General features: G+C 41.7%; 3 protein-coding genes across 3 annotated transcripts in view; all 3 read right to left on the bottom strand.

The window, feature by feature from the left end:
• RGSL1 (regulator of G protein signaling like 1) overlaps positions 1-3,960 on the bottom strand; it is a 49,635-nt gene extending 45,675 nt beyond the window's left edge. Inside the window, exons 1-2 of the mRNA XM_043923899.1 lie at positions 3,948-3,960; positions 482-564 (exon numbers count right to left, since the gene is read on the bottom strand). Of these exons, the coding sequence (XP_043779834.1) occupies positions 482-564; positions 3,948-3,960 (96 nt within the window). The remainder of the gene's footprint in view (positions 1-481; positions 565-3,947) is intronic.
• A 4,010-nt stretch (positions 3,961-7,970) lies between these two features.
• LOC122708097 (protein SET-like) lies at positions 7,971-9,802 on the bottom strand. Its single transcript, XM_043924208.1, has one exon. It carries the CDS (start codon positions 9,672-9,674, stop codon positions 9,099-9,101), a length of 576 nt encoding a protein of 191 aa, XP_043780143.1. The 5' UTR covers positions 9,675-9,802; the 3' UTR covers positions 7,971-9,098.
• A 4,582-nt stretch (positions 9,803-14,384) lies between these two features.
• Positions 14,385-15,206, bottom strand: LOC122707535 (transmembrane epididymal protein 1-like). The gene has a single exon (XM_043923071.1). The coding sequence runs from the start codon at positions 15,204-15,206 to the stop codon at positions 14,433-14,435; it is 774 nt and encodes a 257-aa protein (XP_043779006.1). The 3' UTR covers positions 14,385-14,432.
• Between the last annotated feature and the right edge of the window lie 10,596 nt (positions 15,207-25,802).

The raw sequence follows: 25,802 nt of genomic DNA, 5'->3' as shown, positions 1-25,802 counted from the left end.
CACACACATACAACACAAGAGAGTAGCAAAGTGTGGGCGAGATAAGTTCTGATTGGGAGATCTAGGAACTCCTTAAGGAGAGCAGGATTTAAGTAGCTATCTGAAAAATGATTAAGAGTTTGGTGGGTGAAAATTTGGAAACTAAGAACCCAGGCAGGGAGAGGCATGGAGGGAGAGAATGCCAGGTGAATACCCTCTGCAGGGTAGAGATAGATCACGGGAGCACTGGGTACCAGCAAAGGGTGTGATGAGAGATAACCATGGACAGGTAAGGAGGCTGGGGATTGGGATTTTATTATATCAGTAATGGGAACTCCTGGAGATTTTAGAGGATTTTCTGATTCACATTTATTTGCTCAAATTGAAATAGTTTTGATTTGATATGAAGTTTTTATTTATTTTTTAAAAAGGCACTCAGCTCAGTGATATTCACTATTTGGCTGTTGATGAAACATTTGGATTTAAGTCTGAGAATCCTTACCGGGAGAGAAAGAAATGTGTTGAAAAAATCGGCAAAGATTTCATCCTCTAGCAGAATTATAAGGTTTGTCGAACCAATTATCTCTATAAGGGAAGAAAAAAAAACTCATAAGCAGGATTGCATTTAGGATGAGAAAATGAAGCAAGTGAATGGGTCATTTCACAAGGGCAAATTTCCACATGATGATGGCCTTTAAGGTCATCCAACTCAATTTCCCCCCTTTCCAGAACCCTCCTCTGCAACCCTGCTTAAACACTCCCAGCTGTGGAAAGCTTGCCACCTTACAGGGCTGCCCATTCCATTTATGAAGAAATAAAATAGTTTTTTTCATTCTGTTCATGGGGTTCTCAAGGCAAGAATACTGAAGTGGTCTGCCATTCCCTTCTCCAGTGAAACTCCAATACTTTGGCCACCTGATGTGAAGAATTGACTGGAAAAGACCCTGAGTCTGGGAAAGATTGAAGGCAGGAGAAGGGGATGACAGAGGATGAGATGGTTGGATGGCATCACCGATTTGATGGACATGAGTATGAGCAAGCTCTGGGAGTTGGTGATGGACAGGGAAACCTGGAGTGTTGCAGTCCATGGGGTCACAGTCAGACATGACTGAGTGACTGAACTGAAATGAACTGAAAATAGTTTAGTAATATCTTTCCTATTGTGAACTGCCTTCCTTTATTTTCTTTCCATTTGTTGAAATTCTGCCCTCTGAAGCTTGACCAAATTCACCTAAGTTCTCTTTTAAAGGGCAATGCTCCATATTTATAAAGACATCACATTTTGCTTACCTCTGCCCACTCTGGCTAGTCACTAAGCATTTCTTCAGTACTTCCTTGTGTGGCCTTCTTTCCATTTGGCTCCCCTGTCATTGGCTGGAGAGGCACCCATAATTCAAGCATTTCACATTCTTCCCAGGGAAGAGCATAAGACAACTATTGCCCATCTTCTAAGTTATACTAGTGTGGCCAGAAATGAGGTTAGCTCTGGGCACTCTCACATTACACTATTCACTCCACCATCTTTAATTTATGCAGTCACTTTACAGAAACCAAGTCAAATTTCGACTAGTTGGTTTGGGCCCAACATGAAAACCCCAAAGAGCTTTTTTTTGGGAAAAATATTGGTTATATAACATATTTATTATTTCTCTCAAGCTTGATTATTGTGCTGCCCAAATTAATACAAGGAAAAAATGCTGACTGTCTCAAAGCCAAGCATAGAGACCACTGGTGGCCTCTCTAAGTTTACTCTAATTCACCGTCTATGCTTTTTAGTGTCTAATGTTAACTAGTGAATAGTAAATTAACTGTCCTATTAACGGCCCAGCATTTTTCTATCATACTTAAAATTTGTAATGAGAGACTTATAAAATGAGAAACCTAAATATTAGACACTAGACCTATCTCTCAGTCTAGCTATATGTCTGATGAGAAGAGTGTCACTCCACTAGGGTGAAGTTACAATAATATAAGAAAACTAAGCAATTCCCTTCATTGCTTTTCCTAATGATACTTTGGTGGTTATTCTTTTCTTTTTTTAAATTTTTTTATTATTTTTTTATATTTTATTTATTTTTTTATATTATTTTCTTGTAATAGAAAGAGAAACCCAGACAATCAAACACTATTATAGTAGAGCAGATGCCAATTTTTGCCCTCTGTTCCACAGATGTCTTTTTTGCTATCTAGTGTAAACTTTTATGTTTTTCTGTCTCTCTCTTCAGCCCTCTGCACATCTTTTTATAATTCCCTGATTTATTTAATCTATTCCACATAGATAACTTAAAAATCTATGTTCTCAGTCCAGACTTCTTTCTTTGACTCTAGGTTCAGTATTCAATGAACTATGGGATGTCTCCACATGACACCCATCAGGCACTTTCATCTCCACATTTTCAAAGCTGATCTGATAGTTTTTTTTCCCCAACCTGCTCCTTTTCCTGTATTCCCAGTCTCAGTTACTGGAACCACCATCCAACTGTCTGAACCAGAAACCTGAAAATCATCTTTGATTTCTCTTGCTCTCTGTTTTTCTCTCTCAATACTTCCACATGCAGTGGAGCAGCATGTGCTTTCTCCTTGTATGTATCTGTAGCATCTATTCTTGCATCTCCATCCATAAAAAGTCACTTTCTTATTTCAGGCCTCTATCATTTCTCATCTAGACTGTTGCATCAGTTTCTTCAAGTGTTCTTGCTATTTCTAATCACTGCCACCATATTATTGTTAAAACTCTTCAGCAATTCTTCATTGTCCTACAAGTTGAAGACTAAATTCCTTAGTACAGTATCTGAGGCTTCACCCAATCTGGTTTTTGTGTTCCTTCCAAGCCTCACCTGGGAGGCTCCACTCCATGTTACCTCCTGTTGACCTGCCAAGATACTGCTCTTTCCTGCACAAGCTAATGCACTCTCACATCCAACCTCTGTATCTTTGTTCCCACATTTCCATCCCCTGAAACATCCTCTCAACCCCAGGCTGCTTCGCAAATTGTTATCTATCAAGAAATGGTTTACATGTAATCTCCCTGGTGAACCAAGAACGGCAGAATGTACCACAATAGTAAAATTGATCACTACTCCCTGTCACCTCACATGGTCATGTACAACTTCCATCACAACAATCAACAAGTCATTGTTTTCACTCACTGATGCATGTATCTTCCTCACCAGACTGAGCTCTCCATGAGAGGAAAGACGTCTGTCTGTTCATTGTTTTTCCTCTAGACACTAACAGTGTTTGCAAAGTGTTCTGTAGTGTTGAGTGAATTGTTCTTTCAAGAGAAGATCTTCAATTTTTTGGACTTTTATTCACTTGTTTGTCATTCATAAAGCCTGGTATGGATTTGTTGAACAGACTATTGAGAGGATCTGACCGCAGGAAAGTGATGTTTGGAAGAAACTTCTCCATCGATTGTTTTTGCAGCCACACATACACTGATGGTGACAAGAGACTGGATTGTGACAGTGCTTGGCATTAACAATACAGTCTCCATGGGGTGTAGGAAAAAGGCTGTCCATATACTCCCCATCCCCATCCTATTTCTGCATTCCTGTTTCTCCATTCTTACCTGTTCTGCCTTCAAACTTCAGAATAATCTGAGGCTTTCAACATTCATCCTATACAATAGTGATGCTGATTTGGTAATAAATAAATTGTTGGATAACCCCAAACCTCATGCCAGCCTTCTCCCTGGAGGAGGTATGACACGCAATGGCTGATATGCATGTTAATTCTTCCCTCTTAGGTATTCCTCCTAGTTGCCTTGGTTGTGTTATCAATGGGACCCTATCTGATCCTCAAAGATCTGATGGCATGAGTTGGGGGAAGGGGAGGAGAGAGAAGAATAATACAGAGTCTACATGTGGTGTCCCTGACTGACTCATTCCTGTTAACACCGCGAAGGTGAGTGGTTTGCCTTACTTGGGGTGCTCAAAGCTGCTGAGACATCCCTCTCAGAGACTCACCAGCATTGCTCATATTGCCTTGATCTTCCTGCTACTGTGATTATTTAGGAGTGAAATCAGCCCCCAGTCAACAGAACCCTGCCCCTTATGAGTGCACAGTGACACCTCCTGCTAGGGGTTCCAGATTCTATACCTCTAGTATAGAACTCAATCTGAAGATAAATCTTATGTTAACTGAGCTCCTGAATTCCCTTAACTATACAGACTCTTTCTATGCCTAGGGTTTTAGTCCATACTATTTGGTGTGCATTGACAGTTTCCTTTTAATTATTGTCTAATTATAGATCCTGAGTTGAAGTTCTATCTCTTGAACTTGACTTCATTCTTTGAGGGAGTAGGAATCTGTTAACTTCTGATGTGTCTTTTGGATCTAATATCCTTCTAGAAATTTAACTGGTATTCAATGAATATTTAATGACTTGACTCTCAGATAAGCTGGAAAATTCAACCTAATATCCATGCTGTTTCCTACCCCTTCTCTTCTTTTCCAGATAGCTTCCTCTGGTTGGTTGTGGGTTTGAAAAGAGATTGAACAAACATTAGCTTTCATGTAGGAGAATTAGACTAGGTGTTTGTACTTTATTTTCATTCAATTCTTAGTCATGCAAAATAGGGATTATCTTCACTTCCTTTTCAATGCAAAATAGTAAATTAACACTGAGATTGGACTCTGCCTATTTGATTCAAGAGCTTGTGTTATTTCAAATATGCCAGTAAATCAAACCTTCCTTTCACATGAAAAACATACTTTAATGGGGTTAGAAATAACTCTCATGGACTTTCTCACAATAATGTATTTTTCTGTATAATTTCTTCCACTACTTCGTATGTATATCCTTATATGTTTAATTAGACTTTCCCACAAATGTTATAAAGTAAGATGTAAAGAATATCTGTATGGAAAGAGCTACTTAGAAAAAGGTATCCCGCATATCTAAGAAATTAACCGTAAGACTGAAACAAAGCTATTCAACATTTTCATCGAATCACAGCATACAAATGAACTGGAGATTTTCTGTGACCAGTTTTGACCAAGAATGTTCTATTCCTGACCAATTCCTCATTCGTTTAGGCCAATTACTCCAAGAAAACAGAGGTATGAAAGAGGCAATCTGGGAAAGAAGTTATAATTCTTTCATTTTAATTTTTCTCAGGATGGTATGTGTGTCTTTAGTCTCTCAGTTGTGTCCAACTCTTTGCGACCCCATGGACTGTAGCCCACCAGGCTCCTCTGTTCATGGGGATTCTCCAGGCAAGAATACTGGAGTGGGTTGCCACGCCCTCCTCCAGGGATCTTCCCAACACAGGGATCGAACCCAGGTCTCCTGAACTGCAGGCAGATTCTTTACCAACAGAGACACCAGGGAAACCCAAGGATGGTATAAATGGTATAATGTTTTTTCAATGGTAAACTGGGCCAGGCCTACTTCTGGGGTCATGAGCAACTCAAAGACAAGAGCAGAAAGTTTTTTGTCCACATGGAAAGAGTCTTAGAGATGAAGAACAGTAATAAATGAAGAGAAAATAGAAGTTTCTAACATATTCCCAACGTACCAAGGTCTAAAACATTTGTCACAAGTTGGCGAGTTGGAACTCAGCATAATTTTACTCACAGAGAATGACCTGTTGTAAGACAAGTGTTCAGAATATCTTAATGTGGAAATTAACTTTTGTTACTCATTTTTTATTGCCTTCAAATGGGTTTGAAGACTAAGCTCATGTTCACTTGAAGGAGAGGCAAATCATTTTGAGTAGTCCCAGCTTTGGGTCTGATTTGCCACATTTAGATCCCTCCACACACTGTCCTGGGATACACATAAACTAGCCCAAAGAGGATCTTGAACACCAAAGGGGTCAAGAATAAGTGCATTGATTAGGCTTTTGTGGAGTTTTGTTTTGGTCAGTCAGTCTCTGACCATTCTCCTTATTTGAGATGAAACATTGTGTGAGTCTTGGAGGGACTGTCTCCCATTATAAATGCCTGAGGGACCAGACAGCACTTTGGCTGTCCTGGCACCTAAGACTTGGACACCTTTCCTAGATTCAGCTATCAGATCCTCCAGCCAGAACTTTTCATTTTTAAGGGGTGACTCAAAGACTCAGGGGCAAGGAGAGATAACACATGGTGGTGCCTATGACAGCAAACGCTCACTGGTGATGGCGCCAGCAGTAGTGGAGATGGCCACAAAGGCTGGAAGAAGATGCTGTGGTTGCAGATTAGCTTTGATTTTGTTGGAGCAAAAACAGAAATGAGTGAATGGCCTTTGGCACATACCAACCAAACAGGCCTGCAAGAGTTAAACAATCTTGGTTATTCTTTAGCTGTTGCTGCTGATAAACACTTGTAACTAGACATGTCCTTCACAAAGCTTCACAAAGCTAATTACTCTCTGATTCCATATAGATTATACTCTGCACCTGGCATTCTTCTCCCCCTACACTCTCTTCTAGCATTCTGCATTTCAGAAAGAAGGTCAAGGGCCAATAACTTCAGGCCTAGTTGCTGAGTTGCCTGATGCTAGCTGTGGTCATTTTGAAACTTTGCAGGAGAAAAAAAATGCAAGACCTTCATAAGGATATAAAACCTTTCCCTATTCCTGAGAGATGGGGGCACAGTTATTGAGGTGCTAGCCTGTTGTGTTTCAGTTTTGCCTGGCAAAAATAATAAAGATACTCTTTTCTGTTTCCTCCAAATTCTGTCTCTGTATTTCTATTTGGCATCAGTGGACTGGGAGCCAAGATTTTGGCAACAATTTTAATGGGAGGTGCTGCTAACCACCAAAGATAAAGTATATGTTGATATCATAATAGTAACTATGGGGACTTATTTGGTGGTCCAGTGGCTAAGACTCTGCTCCCAGTATAGGGGCTCTAGTTTGATCCCTGATCAGGGGACTAGATCCCACACGCCACAACTAAGAGTTTGCACACCAAAACTAAAGATCCTGTATGTTGCAATGAAGATTGAAGATCCTGTGTGCCACACTAGAACCCAGCACAGTTGGCTGTGCCAAATAAATAAATAAAATAGTAGTAGCTATGGCATGTGGATATCAGAATGATCCACCCACAGGTTCTTGGTGATGGCTATTGATTATAGAGTCCTTTGGAAAAAAAATATGTGGCAACTTGCTCAAATTCTAGTTGAGAACATAAACTCCATGGTGGCAGGAATTTTTTTTATTGTTTTATTTAATGATGCATCCCAAACATCTAGAGCAGTTTCTTTCACATGGAAGTGCTCAAATATTTGAGTGAAAGAAATAATATGAATACGAACCAAAAATGAGCTGTCCTGTAGAATTCTAGACCCCTCATCCAATTTTCAATCCTGAGTTCAGACCTAGAAGCTCTTAAATAAAAGTATTTTGTCCTTTAGGAAGAACCTTGCATTATCTTTCCAAGTATTCACTGAGTCTCTTCCAAACTTTCATCAAAGAGATTACTGGAGTAAAGTAGATGCCCAGAGCTTTGGGAAATCATTGTTAAGCTGGATCTGATCCAACACACAACTGGGAAGTGTTAGAGCTGAGACGTGAACTCAGGTATAGTTTTTAAAAAACAATCTATTTTATATTTGCCTGATAATAATAACCATCTGGCAACTTGTAAAATATACAAAACTCTTGTGCCTCACCCAGGCTTTTCTACCAGAGCAGGGACCTGGTAATATATGTGTTTAATGAATACCTTGGGTGATTCTTATCATCACACAACTTGGGGAGACATCTGGCACCCTTTTACTTGGGGAATTCTAAGGTCTTGAAAGGGTCAGGAATCTAACTGCATGTAATTCATTGTTGGCTTTCAGTCCTTGCTATTACTGGGTGACAGCACTCTATTTGGTTGCTAGTAGCTCCAGTAGTCAGCCTCCTTGAGCTGCAGGGAAGACAGTAGGGCAGTGATTCGGAGTAGAGAGTGGCTTCACATAGCTTTATTGAAGACAAGTCTAAAAGCATAGTGTCTTAAGGAATGTGGGTATAGATCAGTGCTGAATAGGCCACTCTTTTTTGTGTGTGTGTGTGTGTACACATTTAGTTTTATTGTAACAAAGCAACTTGTACACTTTTAACGTTTAAAACTGAGCATCATCTTTCCTTTCCAGTGAAACAAAAAGAAAAATTTAAAAATAAACAGGAACAAAATTACAATAGAGAATGTCAATTGCAAATAAGATCCTACAGGTTCTGCTGATTCTCCCATCGAGTGGCAGGGCTCAAGTCATCATTAGGAGAGAATTTTATTTTAAAAGTGTCATCTTAAACTGCAAGGATGTCCGTTAAACATCACAATTAAACATGCCAAAGGAGAAGCCATGTTGTCAAAATGCCCACTTAACCCACCCAACATCTCAAACCCACCCTTTGCTGACCTTCTATAACCCCATTTTTTTAAGTTTTTTTTTTCTTTTTTTAAACAAGAGAAAGTAGACAGATACATGTTGGTAAATGCTAACTGTCCATATTCACATAGAGACACAGTGTAATCTCTGAGCCCAATATACAGAGAAAGGAGGAAAAAAGCTAGAATTCTATGCACTACTACACAGGGGCCTAGCACCCTCCAGCTTCCAGCAGAGCTAAGGGAGCAGAAGGTTTTTCTTTTTTTCCCACAGAGCATGGTGGTGTTGATTCCATAGTTTTTGTTGAGACAGGAAGGGATAAAAATGAATTTGAAACAGAAAGGGGTAGAGATTCTTTTCCCACTGAATTCTGCTCAAGATATTTCCCCCCTCCCCAAATAAGTTGTGTGAACCATGGTATAAAGGAGAAAAGAGACCTCAAAAACAGGGCGACTGAGCACAAGAGGAGGAAAAAAAAAAAAAAAAAAGACTGCAACTTGCTCCCAGGGACTGGAGAAAATTAAAAAAGGTTGGAATCCATCAGTGTTCCATTAGTCATCTTCTCCTTCATCTTCCTCTCCTTCCTCCCCCTCATCATCATCTTCATCTTCTTCACCTTCATCCTCATCCCCTTCTTCATCAATATCTTCCAATCCTTCCTCCTCTTCATCATCGTCGTCATCCTCTTCTCCCTCCCCTTCCTCATCATCCATGTCAGGAACCAAGTAGTACTGTAACGGATTTGGCCAAATATCATCTTTGATGACCTCTCCTAATTCATCTGCACCTGCATCAGAATGATCAGTAAATCAGGTGAAGAAGCTTTCTGGTTCCTCATGCTGTCTCTTCCTGCTGGCTTTATTCTGTGTTTGACTTGATCGTTTCGTCAAATCCTTTCCAGATTTCCATTTGATTTCAGTGGACTTTGAAGATGGGTCACCACTCTCATTCAGATGAAATTCTTTGGAGAGAATTTTATTTTCGAAGTAAGGGTTTTCATCAAAATAAAAATCTATTCTGTAACCTGATTTAATGTCTTCAAATTCTGTCACTTCAACTCTTGTCAAATAATGCAGCGCCTCTTCATCCTCCTCCCCAAGCAGTGCAGACACTTGTGGATGGTTAACAAATGTTGTTACCCAAAAATTGGGGATTTTGGCCATCAATTCTGACCTCTTCTGAAAAAATGGTTGGCGGAGTTTGTTATATTTCTGTTCTACTTTCAAAATCTCCTCACTGGCTTGTTCATTAAGTCTGTCTATTTCATTTTGTACTTCATCAATATGTTCAATTGCTTCTTGCTGTTCTTTTTCTGAGGTCTCGTCGGCCCCGTCGTGGTTGGAGTTGAGCTCCTTTTTACTGACTTTGGCCGCCGGCGCCGACATGGTGCTGCTCCACGGTCGGGGAGGGGGGGGGGGGAGCGGGGAGGGGGAGAGAAGGGAAGGCGAAGGCGGGGGCGGGGGCAGGCAGCGGCTTCCCCTCACGCCACACGCGCGGGCGCTCGCTCGGTCCGTAGGCCACTCTTTTAGGAGGAGAACTAAAAGAATTTCTTTTGCCCAGGTTCTTTGCCTTTCCAAAGAAGTGATAATCTAAGGAATAAATGTGATTATTAAACTATCAAGAGTTCACCCTGAATTCTCTTAAGATGAGTGGGCATGTATACCTGTTAAGCTAATTAATAAATGAGGTAACTGATGATTGAAGAAACATAGGCTACAACCATCTTGGAATACATAAAACATTAAGAAACACATGCAAACATACTTTAAAAAAAGGTGTGCTATTTTGTGAATGTTGTTTTTTACATAATAAAATGCTAAATTTTTGTTTTGTATTTATTTAAAAGTCTGACATTAAATTTACAAGAGCCTTTTAAAGTTCTTAGGAGAATTTTCTTTGTTAGGTTTGTAAATCTACCTGGTATTTAAATTTTTTTTGAAATCATATTTTCAACTCAAAATATGAAATGTCTAAGAAATTTTAGTTAACAAAATATGGAAGTGGTATCTGTTTAGGAAAATTTATCCAAAGTATGATTTTATTGAAAAATGAGGAACAAGTGAAAGCAATTTAAAGTAAAATTATATTTATAAGTAATTTTGTATGCCAAGTTTAAAAGTTTACTAATTAGTTTATTAAATATGTACCATAAAATATTGAATATTTATTATGACACAAGCAATACCAAACATTTTGTTCTTGTTGGCATCATGCTCCCTTGTAACACAGCCTATTAATAACTTTCTGCCTTTAACCTGAAAAGCAAATTATCAAGCTTTCCATAAAACAATTTGCAAGGTTCTTCCTTAACTACCTTTCTTAGGTGGGGCAGGAACTCAGTAGTTTTCTCTGGTACTATCGGGCCATGAAATTCCATCACTGGAACCGTACCACCAGGCTTATGAGTACAGGAATGTGCCACCTCAGCATGCCTGCCCTGAACTCCGCTAACAAACTCCTGCTTATCCCTCAAAACCCAGATCAGAACTAAACTGACATTTCATCCATGTTACACCTACACTAGATACTTTATTTAGACATTCAGTCAACTATTCATTGTATGCCTATTCTGTGATGAGCTAAACAAGCATTTTGATGATTTTTATAGAGTTGTTTAAAAAACAGTCATTTTAGCTCAAGCGTTTTGACACTGCTATGTTTTTGAGACACACACACACATATATATCTATATATTTATGTGTATATAGCTACCTGTATCTATATATGTCTATATAGATATTCATATGTCTATATATCCATCTACCTATGCATCTAGGTATATAGATCTATACACACATACCCTACATCTATGTTGAATCTGTGCTTATTCATGTCCACACATTTTAAGTTTAATAGGAAACAAACAGACCTTCATTATGCTTACTAGATGCTTGGAAAACACTCACTTATACATTTTTTTACCTTCTTCTTTACATCTCCCTCGTTTCTTTTAAATTGATGAGTGTGTTAGTCGCTCAGTCGTGTCCGACTCTTTGCGACCCCATGGACTGTAACCCGCCAGACTTCTCTGTTCATGGGGTTCTCCAGGCAAGAATACTGGAGTAGGTTGCCATTCTAGTACAAATGAAGAGCAGGTGTCCCGTTCCCAGCTCATGGAAAGATGGTTCCCTCTGGTGGACAATGGTAAAGATTACACCTTTCTCTTCAAAATTCTATTTGAGATTTTTATTTGTTTTTTCCAGATTTCTCTTCAGTTGATTTTGCATTCCACCGTGATTAGGGTTACTGTCAGAGTGCTCGTACCTACTGTGATATGAGGAATACAGAAAGTTTCTTATCACCTGAATAGCAGGCCTGCCCATTCCATTTTATCAGGCCTCAGTAATAATCCTTTGTGGTTTGAAGGCCCCTGCTAAATATTTATTATTTCACCTCAGAGATACATGTTGTTGAGACATAATAATATTTGAAGCATTAATTTACTATAAGAAACGAGCTCATCAGTATCTGACCTCAAAAGTACTCAGAAGAGAAACATCTGAGAAACTCAGAAGAGAGACATGAAAATGTGGTTTTGGTATCTCTCCACCTTTTATATTTATATAGATAAAATTTTTATATTTGTATAGAGAAAAATATCTTAACATATTAATATTTGGGATTTTCTTGTCTGCCCTTATATTTAACTTTTCTCCTAATTAGTGAAAGACATTGCTGCAAGATGAGGCAAAAAAAATAAATAATAATTTTTAGGTTAAAAAAATCCAAAATACACTTGCAATATGAAAAAAAGAGCAGGCCTAAGTGAAGTAGAAAATGGAGTTTTGCCAAATCACTAGGAAGGAGTGTAGATGAAAAGCAGACTCCCTACTAACCCCACCCCAAGGCACTGAAGGAGTATGAGCTAGGCCACGGGAAGGAGGAGCTGCAGGGCTGGACAAGGCCTGAAAAGATACCCAAGGTTGTGGGTGAGAAAGAAAGGGAAGGGGCCCAGAGGTGACAACCAAGAAGACGGTAGAACCTCTAGGGGAAAGTGCGGAGCTCCACAGTCACCAGGAGCAAGGAGAAGCACAAAACTGGACTAGTGCCTGGAGAATATTTTATTTCCACCTGGTGGGGGGGCTGGGAATCATGGCTCATCTCTCCTGTGGTGCAACATGGTTACCAGATCATCCCACGCGTGCAAGGTGTGAGCTTCTGATGGAGAGTTAGTCCCTACTTGCACAGTGGATGTTCAGCACATGCATACCAGCCCTCCCCCTCATCCTGAGACAGCGCTGAGCCCCCTGTAAATAACACTGAAAGTGCCCCCTTCTTTTGCAATTCTCAGAAGGCTCACAGCTCCTAAAACTAGAGGGCAGAAGCTTGTAACAGCCAGACAATTTACCCCTGCTACACCTTAACTTTTTTTTTAAGGCTTTATTGAATTTGTTACACTATTGTTTCTGGGTTTTTGGTTTTTTTTTTTTTTTTTTTTTTTTTTTGGTGGCAAGGCATGCGCGATTACTTTCCTCCCCAGGGATCCAACTGCATCCCCTGCACTGGAAGGTGAAGTTCTAACCACTGGGCTGCCAGGGAAGTCCTTACACCTTAACTTTTGAACAAGAAAATTAACAAGGAAGAATAAGGCAGAACCAAAGGAAAAAGGCTCCATCTAGTTTTCCTAGGAATTGGAAGCAAGGGGGAACTGGAAGGATAATGACTCTCTAGAATCCTTGCCCCAACCTCACTCCATCTAAGCAAAGATATTTTAATTGTGACCACGAATGAGGGAAGCTTAGATTCTCCATACTCTGGGGACGGGAGGGAGAGCTCTGAATGGGTGGGCTAAAGACATTCTTTTACAAGTTCCTAATAATTTAACTCTACTCCTCAGAATTCCATTCCCTTTGACATGCAGCTACTGGCATTATGTGACATGGTTAAATGTCTAGCTACCTTAAGCCAGCTTGTTAAGACTTTTGAGTTTTAGGTTAGCATCTATAAGCCTAGATCATACAATATTTGTGAGGATTAAAAAGAAAAGTGGGGGGCGGGGAGGGAAAGTGGGTAGAACAAACAAGCCATTGGATTTCATTTTATAGGAGATAACCCCAAAAGGAGTGGGTCCTGGTGAGTCTTACTTGGAAATCAGTTGAGGTGTGTACGGAGCAATGGGTTGATCTACCCAGGTAGAAGAATCCGGCAGACACTACACTGGGTGAGATGGGAGTGGAGAAATTCCGGAAGTAGGCCCTCCTGAGGCCTCACTACGTGCAGGCTTCTGCTCTGTTCTACTAGACCCTGCAGAGGAAACTGCCTTGATGGACTTTGGTGATGGTGGTGGTGGTTTAGTTGCTATGTCCAACTCTTGTGATCCCATAGACTACAGCCCTCCAGGCTCCTCTGTCCATGAGATTTCCCAGGCAAGGATACTGGAGTGGGTTGCCATTGGATGGTATCACAATGTATTTATGTCAAACTCATCAAAATGTATACATTATGTCCAATTTTTTTTTTTTTGGTATATTAAGTACATCTCAACAAAGCTTTAAAAAAAAGCATCTGACTTTCTGTTTGATAAACCATAAAGTAATCAAAAGAAAGGCCTCAATAACAGTTTTGTGAGTTCTAGATGGTCAAAATATCAGCTCAGATTTAGTATGAATATTGAAGCAATCGAGAAAGAGAAAGGATGAGGGGGTAGCTGAGGGGGTAGTTTTATGATAGGTAAATTATTATGTTGCACTGAAGACTGTAAATCTTTTTAATTACTAAATGCCAGTGGCCAGTGGTAGGTATTCTATGTAGTGGGTGAGGGATATTTATAAAAACCCAAAGGCAGGATAGAGTACATTTATTTTCACATTCTGTTGAGTTGCGGGGGGTAAGGAATACAGAGAGGAGCACAGCAAGCAGACGCTTTGGCTGAAGCTGAGGTGAGATGGGGGAAATACTCGGGGAGTTGAAGGTGTAGGTCACAGCAACAGGCCTCTTGGGCTTCATTTGCCTTTTCTCTGCTCACTGCTTAGCAAACAAGACTGAGAGAAGCCTAAAGAGGAGAGAGTCATACGCCCTTGGCCCTTCAGAAGGAAAGACACCTGGCCTTCCTCTCTGACAGCTTCTCTTCCCTCAACTTCTCCTCCAGATGTTCCGGAATGTGCAGATGACAGAAACCATTCCAGGCTCACCTTATTTGGGCATCAGCAAACGTAATGATACCACCAAAAGGAAAAGCCATAGATCCAGATCATCAGCATGGCAAGGGAAGCCACGTGCCAGCAGAAGAAGGTGGTAACAAATAGAATATCATTTTTGTCATCATCCATCCATTTGTAGCCAGAGATTGGTTTGAACAGCATAAAGCCTATCTGAATCAGCCAAGAGCCTGCAATCATATACAAAAGAGCCTTCATCAGCCAGAACCGCAGTGAGTTGGGAGCCCACAGCTCTGCGATCCCCACCAGCAGCAATAGGAACAAGACCTGGATGAACAGGATGTGACTCTGTAGCTCCACTCCTTCTGAGTCCTCCAAGTGAGACACCATCAGGGTCAGAATCAGAAACATGCTCAGCGCTTGGGCGCCTTGCTCCAGGGCAGGAGCCCTTTGGGGCAACACGTTCTGGCTCACCACGTCTACACATCCGCTCAGGAAGAAGGTCGCGTACAGAGTAAGATGCTGCCACTGTTTGTGGTACAAAAAGTCTCTCTGATGATATATCTTGCTGATAAGTACAAACTGCCCTTGAATGTTATGTAGTTCTTGGGCCACTAAAATAAAGCTGCTCAATATCTTCACCAGCCCCACATAGTGTATTTGCTGCAGCCTTGCCCATCTTCCTTGGCTCCAGGGACAACGTGGCGGGTACTGGACAGGGCAGTTGCATATCAAGGCCTTGGAGATGAGCCGTGCATGATAAAGTCCATAGAAGAAGATAGACAGTCCTGGGAACAGATGACCCTCGAAGCCTCCCATGAAACTGAAGGTAGGTCTGACCACAGGCAGAGACAAGAGGCTCAGGTGTGGTCACGTCAGGCTCTAGAGTCTGCAGTGAGCCTGTAGACTTTTTGAAGTCTACTTATATTCTCTATTCAGCTCATAGCATCCACATACAGAAGGAAAATGATCTTGGAAAAAACCCAATCTCACAGTGGGGTGGGTGTCATGGTTTCCGTTCTTGTCTTCTGCTCTGGTTCACTGATAGCTAATCAACCATTGCCAGATGAAGAAATAAACACATTATCCAGCACAATGCTTGGGCAACTTCCCTTCTCAGAGACTATGCTTCAGATTTCTCACTTCTACCTTCCTTCCTTCCTTCCCCAATTCACAGAATGTCAGGAAGTACTCAGAGAAAGCAGGGAGAACACACAATATAGGTAAACATCCTCATATATAAATCCATACAAATACTAGGAACAAATGCACTCTTCTGGGTATAAATAGTTAAGACTCACAAGTAAACATACACAGCCCAATTATTCTGATATTATTTGAGGATGACCAGAAAAATGCTCACTCCTGAGAATCTCTTCTGCTCATCTCCAGATAGACCTAAAAGTGCCACCACTTGAGGTTCCTTCCTTTGAGTTTCAGTGTTTTTTCAAATTATTTGGGCAAATAGCTTCTATGTAGAAGTTTTGTTGTCGTTGCTCAGTTGCTCAGTCATGTCCGACTCTTTACGACCCCATGGACTGCAGCACGCCAGGCTTCCCAGTCCTTCACCATCTCCCAGAACTTGCTCAAACTCATGTCCATTGAGTCGGTGATGCCATCCAACCATCTCATCCTCTGTTAACCCCTTCTCTCCCTGCCTTCAATCGTTCCCACCATCAGGGTCTTTTCTAATGATTTGGCTCTTTGCATTAGGTGGCCAAAGTATTGGAGCTTCAACTGCAGCATCAGTCCTTCCAAAGAATATTCAGGGTTGATCTCCTTTAAGATTGACTGGTTTGATCTCCTTGCTGTCCAAGGGACTCTCAAGAGTCTTCCCCAGTACCACAGTTCGAAGGCATCAGTTCTTCAGCACTCAGTATTTTTTATTGTCCAGCTCTCACATCTGTACATGACTACTGGAAAAACCATAGATTTGACTATATGGACCTTTGCAGGCTAAGTGATGTTTCTGCTTTTTAATACACCATCTAGGTTTGTCATTGCTTTTCTTCCAAGGAGCAAGTGCCTTTTAATTTCATGGCTGCACTTACCATCTGCAGTGATTTTGGAGCCCAAGAAAATAAAGTCTGTCACTGTTTCCATTGTTTCCCCATCTATTTGCCATGAAGTGATGGGACTGGATGCCATGATCATAGTTTTTTGAAGGTTGAGTTTTAAGCCAGCCTTTTCACTCTCCTTTTTCACTTTCGTCAAGAGGCTCTTCAGTTCCTCTTCACTTTCCGCCATAAGAGTGGTGTCATCTATGTATCTGAGGTTAATATTTTTTCTCCCTGCATGCTTGATTCCAGCCTGTGCTTCATCCAACCTGGCAGTTCACATAATGCATACAACTAAATAAGCAGGGTGGCAATATACAGCTTTAACATACTCCTTTTGACATACTCCTTTCCCAATTTTGACCCAGTCTGTTATTTCATGTCTGGTTCTAACTGTTGCTTCTAGACCTGCATAGAGGTTTCACAGGAGGCTGGTAAGGTGGTCTTGTATTCCCATCTCTTTAAGAATTTTCCACAATTTGTTGTGATCTACACAGTCAAAAGCTTTAGTGTAGTCAATGAAGCAGATGTTTTCCTGGAATTCTCTAGCTTTTTCTATGATCCAACTGATGTTTGCAATTTGATCTCTGGTTCCTCTGCCTCTTCTAAATCCAGCTTGTTGTATATCTGGAAATTCTCAGTTCACACACTGTTGAAGCCTAGCTTGATGGATTTTGAGCATCACTTTGCTAGCATGTGAAATGAGTTAAATTGTGCAGTAGTTTGAGCATTCCTTGGTATTGCCCTTCTTTGTGATTGGAAAGAAAACTGACCTTTTCCAGTCCTGTGGCCACTGCTGAGTTTTCCAAATTTGCTGGCATATTGAGTGCAGCACTTAACTATGCAGAGGTACTGATTTGAAGTCTCTTGGGATTCTTGCAAAAAGCATTTCAGTAAAAATTCCTAGGTAATTTTCTTTTTCAAAATAATTTTTATTCATTTATTTGTTTTTGGCTATGCTGGGTTTTTGTTGCCATGCAGGCTTTTTTCTTTTTTTTGGTAACACGGACACAATTTAATGATTTTAATTTTTTTGTTTTTTGTTTTTTTACAAGTCAGGTGCCATAAACATTCAAATAATCCATCTTTTAGAAAGTACGTTTACAGCATCAAAAGAATTAAGATGAAATATAAATCTTTCTACTTACAATTTTTATACAGGTTAACCAAATCACAAATACCACAAATAAATGTTAAGTTGTAACAATATAATGAGTAAACATTCAGATTCTTAATAAAATCTTCCTTTAACATTTGTTTTTAACAATACCAAGAAGACACCAACAGTACAGAGCAGATAGGAAGCAGGTTTGGACCTTTCTTGGATGCTCCATGCGGAGAAAGCGCAGGGAAGGCCATGCGCTCCAGTGGAGCCCGTGCAGGCCTAGGCCAGCCCTGGGTTTCCCGTCTCTGACCCGCAACGCCGTGCGGCCGCTGTGCGGGAGGCCCTGGGTTCCTCTGCTGGACACACCTCTCGTCTGCGCTAAGAGGGTCACACTTCAAATACCAGCACAATTTTAAAGCACGATCGCTTTAAAACGTATAAGCAGAAGGACCATGCAGGCTTTTTTCTGGGTGGAGAGAGCAGGGACTACTCTCTAGTTGCAGTGCGCACACTTCTCATTGAAATGACTTGTGGAGCCAGGCTCTAGAGCATGCAGGCTTCAATGGTGCAGCACATTGCTCAGTAGCTGAGACGCCTGTGCTCCTGGAGTGCATGGGCTTAGTTGCTCCACGGCATCTTCCCAGACCAGGGATCAAACCCATGTCTCCTGCACTGGCAGCTGGATTCTTTCCACTGAGCCACCAGGGAAGCCCAGGTAATTTTCTCATGCATACTAAATTTTGAGAATCACTGAATAAAATATAAGTACTTATAACAAAGAAGATCCTATTAAGTTAGTAACCTTCATGTGAATTAATCATCAAATATTTTTTCTCATAGGGAATCCTCCTACACTGTCGGTGGGAATGTAAATTGGCACAGCCACTATGGAGATTTCTTAAAAAACTACAAATAGAGCTACCATTAAGACCCTGCAATTCCTCTCGTGGGCATATATCCGGAGAAAAACATGATCCGAAAGCATACATGCACCCCAGTGTTCATTGGAACGTTGTTTACAATAGCCAAGACATGGAAGCAACCGAAATGTCCATCGACAGAGGAATGGATAAAGAAGATGTGGTACATATATACAATGGAATATTATTCAGCCATTAAAAAGAATGAAGTAATGACATTTGCAGCAACACGGATGGACCTATAAAGAGTGTCATACGGAATGAAGTAAGACAGACAGAGGAGAAATATCATGTGAGATCCTTTAAATGTGGAATCTATAAAGAAATGACAGAAATGAATTTACTTACAGAACAGAAAGAGACTCAGACTTAGAAGATGACTTGTGGTTGCCAAGGGGAAGGGGTAGGGAGATTGGTATGGTCATGTAACACACTGCTATATTTAAAATGGATAACCAACAAGGACCTATTGTGTAGCACATGCAACTCTGGTCAATGTTATGTGGCAGCCTGGATGTAAGAGATATTTGGGGGGAAATGAATACATGTGTATTTATGGCTGAGCCCCTTCACTGTTCACCTGAAACTATCAGAGCATTGATAATTGGCTATGTGTGCATGCCAAGTCACTTCAGTCACATCCGATTCTTGTCAACCTGATGGACTGTAGCCCATCAGGCTCCTCTGTCCATGGGAGTCTCCAAGCAAGAATACTGGAGTGGATTGCCATGCCCTCCTCCAGGGGATCTTCCCAACCCAGGGATTGAACCCATGTCTCTTATGTCTCCTGCACTGGCAGATGGGTTCTTTACCACTAGTGCCACCTGAGAAAGTGAAAGTGAAGTTGCTCAGTCTTGTCTGACTCTTTGCGACCTTGTGGTCTGGAGCCTGCTAAGCTCCTCCGTCCATGGGGTTCTCCAGGCAAGAATACTGGAGTGGGTTACCATTTCCTTCTCCAGAGGATCTTCCTGACTCAGGGATTGAACCCAGGTCTCCCGCAGGGGAGGCAGACGCTTTAACCTCTGAGCCACCAGGGAAGCCCACCTGAGAAGACCATGTTAATTGGCTATACCCTGATACAAAATAAAAAGTTCACAAAACACATTGTCTCTCATGAAATAGCATTCATTTAGAGTGGTGATGGTCATATTATCCTTCATAACAGTCAATCAAATACAAGGAATGTCTCAAATTAATGACATTTTATATTGATCCTGTAGATTTCCATATTGGTTTATTTATCTTTTGTTGCTACTATGAATAGATCTTCCATTTTATTTTTACTGATGTAAGAAACTATAATATTATATTGATCTTTATATTAATCATTTTGTTGCATTTACATACTGTTCTTACTAGTTTCCAAATGCTCTTATGTCATCATATCTATAAATAATGAAAAAATTATGTCCTTTTGGATATATTTTTGTATTTTCTAAATGCCTTTCCTAATTGAGTTGGCATGGTATAAATCTATTGCTGTTTTGTTTATGAAAGCTTCCCTCTTCTGAGAAGTGTCCCCCTCAAACCATCTCGGTTAAGTGGGAGCTGTCATCTATTAATAGATTCTGCTTTCCTAGTAACAGATCAGTCAAGGAATGGGCACTTGGTCCAGGGGACACGGGTTTGATCCCTAGTCTATGAAGATTCCATATGCCTTGGGGCCAACTAGGCCCATGGCCCACAACTACCAAGTCCACAAGCCACAATTGCTGAACTGCAACTATTGAAGCCTTTCTTGGTTTTAAGAGTGATAAATGTCCCTTCAAAGTGGTGGTATCAATTTTCATTCAACCCAAATTAATCAACAAGTTCTCTAGATTCTCCTTCCTAAGTAACTTTTCCGGTCTGTTCCTTCTAGTCCAAACCTACCCACCACATTTGTTCAGGGATCACCAACCCTGTATTGTTGCAGTATCTCTTGAGCAGGTTCCAATCCTCATCAATTTCTATCTACATTGCAACCATAGTGAGGCTTGGGGAATAAAGACCAAATCATACACTGGTTACTTTGAATTCTCTAGTGGCATCCCATGACTTGTGGATAAAATCCATGCCCTTAGAATGGGCTTCAAGGCCCCTCAAGTTTTGCCTTGGCCTCATTTCCAGTCTCTTCTCACATGTACCATTGTCTCCAGGCATATCAGAAGATTTCAGTTCAGTCTAGAATGGACTTCCTATTACATATTTTTTCTCTACCTGAGAAACTCTGCCTTTCCTTCAAGATTCAACTCAAACACTGCCTCCTCTCAGCTGGGAAGGACACCACTCATGCAACGTCATCTCGTCACCCATTTCACCAGTCCTTACTTCCTGGGAAGTCTCTGAAGCCAGAAACCATGTCCTGTTTTGTCTCTTTATTTTTTTTTAATTTTTATTATTCATTTACTTATCTTTGGTTGTGCTGGGTCTTCACTCTTACACACATGCTTTCTCTAGTTGTGGCAAGTGGGGGCTACTCTCTCGTTGTGGTGCGGGGGCTTCTCACTGCAGTGGCTTCGTTATGCACAGCACGGGCTCGAGGTGTGCAGACTTCAGCAGTTTCAGCTCACAAGCTCAGAAGTTGCAGTGCACAGACGTGTGTGTCTGAGTTGCCCCTCAGAAAGTGGGATCTTCCTAGGCCAGGAAGAGTCCCCTGCATTGGCAGGTGGATTCTTTAACCACTGGACCACCTGGGAAGTCCTGTTTTGTCTCTTTAGAATCTAGCTCTATGCCTAAAGATACTCAATGGTTGTTTGATGGATAAATGAATACATGAATAAATTATCACATAAACACATGGTCTCTATCATAAAATGCTTATAATTTAGTTATAAAGACAGAATGGATACATACAAATGATACATACTAGGTCACTAATGCTAAGAGTGAAATACCAAATGAGTGAACAAATGACCAGAGTATGCAATTAGAAGAGAGAGCTCACTCCAGCTGTAGAAGTCAGGGCAAATGGGATCATTCCCAATGAAGGACTAGAGAGACTGACTTTTGTGAGCTCCACTTGTCCTTAATTAAACACAGAAGAGGGAGAATGAAGGGACGTGGATGACATGGCATAATTATAACTTCTCAGAGATACAGACTCCTTTTGTACAAACCAATGTTTTTCAACCATTTTCTTTTTTTTGTCCTCCCTAAGAAAGCTTTTCAACATATGTTCCCTTATAATCTCTTCATGAAAATTTAATACCTAGATATACTGTCTATATTTTTATGTCCATGGCCCTTTGGAAAGCCACAAACCATTGTAACATATAAAACCACACATTTGTAATTCCTCTGGGGTGGCAGTGCATTCTCTGTGGGCACATGGTGTAAACCAAGGGCGGAGTATGACCCAGCAAAGAATCTGTGCTCCATACTCTGATGCAGTACAGAGCTCACCTTCAAAAAATGTTTATCTTCAAAAAATGTTTTCTTTCAACAGTAGGCAGTAAGGGCTCCTTAGTGAGAGGTAGACGAGATGGCCTCAAAGATGCTTCCAAATTCCGGCTGTCAGAACCTAGAGATCTCTGGGGGAATGCCCTGGTATTTAATTAGAAAACTAATTTAATTAGTAAACTAAACCCATTAGGAAACTCATGTTCTATTAGAGTGATGTGAGTGAAAATTGCTTTCCTCTTATTCCTCTCTAGTCAATAACAGGGTGACAACTGTAAGAGAGAAGGAAGTGTCATCAAAAAGCATATCTCTGGTTTGGAGGTTTTTGGCCAAAAATAGATGAAATGCAAATCAGGAGATTCAGTTTGTCCAAGTGTGGTAGAAACCATGAGCTCCCCTCTGTTAAGCCAGACATAGCACTGATGGGGCACCCACCAATGATGAGGAAAAAGCAGGTGCAAGACTCACTCACTGACGCTCTGTGACCCCACAAGCAAAGGCCTCCGCAAAACACTCCTGGAACTACTGTGGACGCTTGGCTACTTGATGGTTTGCCCCAGGGACAGAATCTAATGGGCATAGGTCTCAACAATAGAGCATGCATCTTGCTACACATCAGAATCACTAAAGAAGAACTTTATTGAAATGTAGAGTACTAAGCTTTTTAAAAACATATAAAGAGTATTCAGGGCCTTCCCTAGTGGCTCAGAGGTAAAGAATCTGCCTGCCAATGTAGGAGAAACATGAGTTCGATCCCTGATCTGGGAAGATACCATATTCCAGCGAGCAACTAAGCCCGTGTGCCACAGCTATTGAACCTGTACTCTAAGAGCCCAGGAGCCACAATTACTGAAGCCCTCATGCTCTAGAGCCCATGCGCTGCAACGAGAAGCCACTGCAATGAGAAGCTGTGCACCACAACTAGAGAACAGCCTCTGCTTGCCGCAACTAGATAAAAGCCCACACACCCACAAAGACCCAGCACAGTCAAAAACAAATAAAGAAGTTTTTAAAATGCAGGGTACGCAGACTGACTCTACTGAATAGTCTCTTAAGTTGGGGTCCAGGAATCCACACCTTTAGTCACACACCCTCTCCTGACACTGGTGATCCCAGTGCAGGCTATCTTTCCCCTGATGCTTGGAAACTGTTGCCCGAGATTAGAAAACACCACTCTGGTTATCAGGTCACACCTGGAAACTATCTTCCTGCCCTCAACTGACCTACAGATTCCCACAGGAGTGTGGGTAACACCTTTATAAAGCATAATCCAAAAGTAACTTACCAAGAAAGGCTGGCATATAGGAGAGAAAGGGAGGACAGGGGAGGAAGGTGGCTAGGAGGGGGATGGGCTGGGGAGGGAGAGGGGAGGGAGGGTGGAGGAGAGAAAGGGAGATGGAGAAGGTGAGGGAGAACACAGAGAACTCTGCAGAAAGAAGACAAAAAAGGTGAACACAGCCCAGCCCCTGAGAGTGAGAGGTGATGAAAGGGGGAAACAAGGGAGCTAGAAGGCTGTGCTTTCTCTCTCTAGGTAGGAGAGAAGAAAGAAGCCCTCCTTGTCCAGCCTCAGGAGACAGTATCCATTGGTAATTAAGAAAATGGATGTATGAGACCTACTTTGGCTAATTGTTGGGCAGATGTTTTAAAACAAGGTATTTATCTTCTCTAAGACTTATTCTCCTCATGAGTAAATGTGGAATTGTAATTGTGAGGATTCCATGAATTAGTGCATTTTAAAGCAAGTTACAAACGTAAGGTACTTTAGGCTGTTAATCTCAGAACTGGATGAGACCGCAGGGTCTATTTCCTCCGAGTCCCTTTTTTCTTAGAGGAAGAAATTGAAGCCCAGAGAGAAGTGACCCACAGGATGTCACATGGTGACTGGTGAGTGGGTAACAGTATATGCTGAGATACTCAGTCACAAGCTTTCAAGAAGTTCAAAAGAACCCCCAGTCCAGCACCAGGCAAAAGGGGCAGGAAGCGGGGGAAGACTCCCAGTCAGCCCCCTCCACTGACGGCTCCGAGGCCTCAGGATAGCCAAGTACTCTGGGTGGTCCACAAGCTGGATCTTGTTCTGCCCCACCCTGCCCAACCCCTCAGCCATCTCGTTAAGAGGAAAGGCCAAGTGAGGCATCCTCAGAATTGGGGGACAGTGAGAGCCAGCATCAAATGAGCAGAAGCAGCCCATCCCCACACACGTCCACCATTAAAATGTTCACTTGAATGCACCCTCAAGACTGAAATGCAGCTGGAAAAGGTTCTAATGAGATCAGGCTGGGCTTCCTAGTAGAAGGATGTGTTGGCTGAAGTTGGCTGGAGTGGCTAGTCAATATGGACTCCAGGAACTCAGATGCTTAGAAGCAGGAATGTATCTGTCTTTATCCAGTGCTAACCAAGGAGAAAGATTGGATTGGGGAGGAAATCTGTACTATACTAAAGAAGTGAAATCTTTTTGGAGAAGGGACAATTTATCAAGCCTTTCCTTTACCTGCTTTATTTTCTCCATGAGTACATTTAGTTATCTGTGTCCTGAGTCAATGTTCTGAACTAACTTATCCCTTGCTACGGTGATCTCAGGTGAGGAGCAGGGTCGGGGTAGAGCGTGGATGGGTGGGGGGGGGGCATGGGTGTCACATAGGCAGGCACAAGTAATTCAGTCCCTGGAAAGACATATCCTTTAATGTTAATGAATACACTTGGCCTTCTGGTTTGTAAATGTCCATTAGTCTTTCAGAACCTAAACAGACTGATAAAAGTGAACTTCTGGATCTGTAAAGCTGAGGTGTTGGTCCCACTCAGGATTTATCCTGCCTTCCTGTAAGCCCCAAGCTCTGCCACAGCCTACTTTCCACCATCTCAGCTAAACAATACTCTAATCCTGCCCAGATCACATACTTACACTTAAGGGAAACACACCAGAAATGCCAATGCCTTAACCCATTTCATTTCAACAAATGTGTATTAACCAGCTATAATCAGCCAGACACTATACCAAAAGCTAGTATTACAAAGATAAGTAAGACAGCACCTGCCTTCAAGGGACTCAGAGGCAGTACCTCGTCACTCCAAGTGTAAGTCACAGACCACCAGTGTCAGCATCACTGTGGAGCTTGTTAGGAATGCAGACTCCCAGGCCCTAAGCCACACTTACTGAACCTGAATCTGTATTTTGCCAGGATCTCCAGGTAATTTGTATGCATATAAAGTTTGAGAAGTACAGATCTGGTAGAAAAGATCCAACTAAAGCTATCTTGAATTAAACTTTGTGGAGGTGAAATAAGCCAAGTATGGTGGGAATAGCAAGAAGGGTCTGGTTAATTCTGAGGGAGGAGTAGCCATTTGCACTGAAACTGAACTGGCCGACAACTTGGGGCTGGGAGCAACTGACAGTAGGTAGGGGCATTCATTCATTCATGGAACAGGACATGAGTAAAGCTGTGAATGTGTGCGGTGTGTGGGATGCGGGTGGGGGTGGAGGTGAGGGAGAGGCTAGGCTACGTACAGAGTCAGATCAGGACAGACTGGAACAAAGGTCTTTCAGGAGCTCCTAAATCATGGATGGTGGCCCAGCCCATATGTGCTGTGTTCTTTGCACGGCCCTTGGCACCAGCCTTCCACACTAGGATCCGACCAGTGTGTGGACAGGGACAAGCTTCTTCCCAATTCCTGGCTCTCGGTGACCCCTGGAGGATGAGGGACTGGTGTTTGCAGACAGACAGCAAAGGATGCCGAGTCTCAGATCTCATGCCAGGCCACCTGGCCGCTGGCAATGACTCTGCAGAATGACCTTGGTAGGAAGTGGATGCACAGATTCCCACGGATTCCCACAGATCCCTGGCAGCCCAAACAGCCTCTGGGGAGAAGGCTTCTCCCTTATTCAGCTTGTAAGAGAAGCTGACTCTGGAGAAAGTTGAGAAACTAATGACATACAATGGAAGGGGATTGAGGCAGA

The sequence above is a fragment of the Cervus elaphus genome, chromosome 14 (genome assembly GCF_910594005.1).
Source record: "Cervus elaphus chromosome 14, mCerEla1.1, whole genome shotgun sequence".
Lineage (NCBI taxonomy): Eukaryota > Metazoa > Chordata > Mammalia > Artiodactyla > Cervidae > Cervus > Cervus elaphus.
This window is presented reverse-complemented; position numbering and strand designations above follow the sequence as displayed.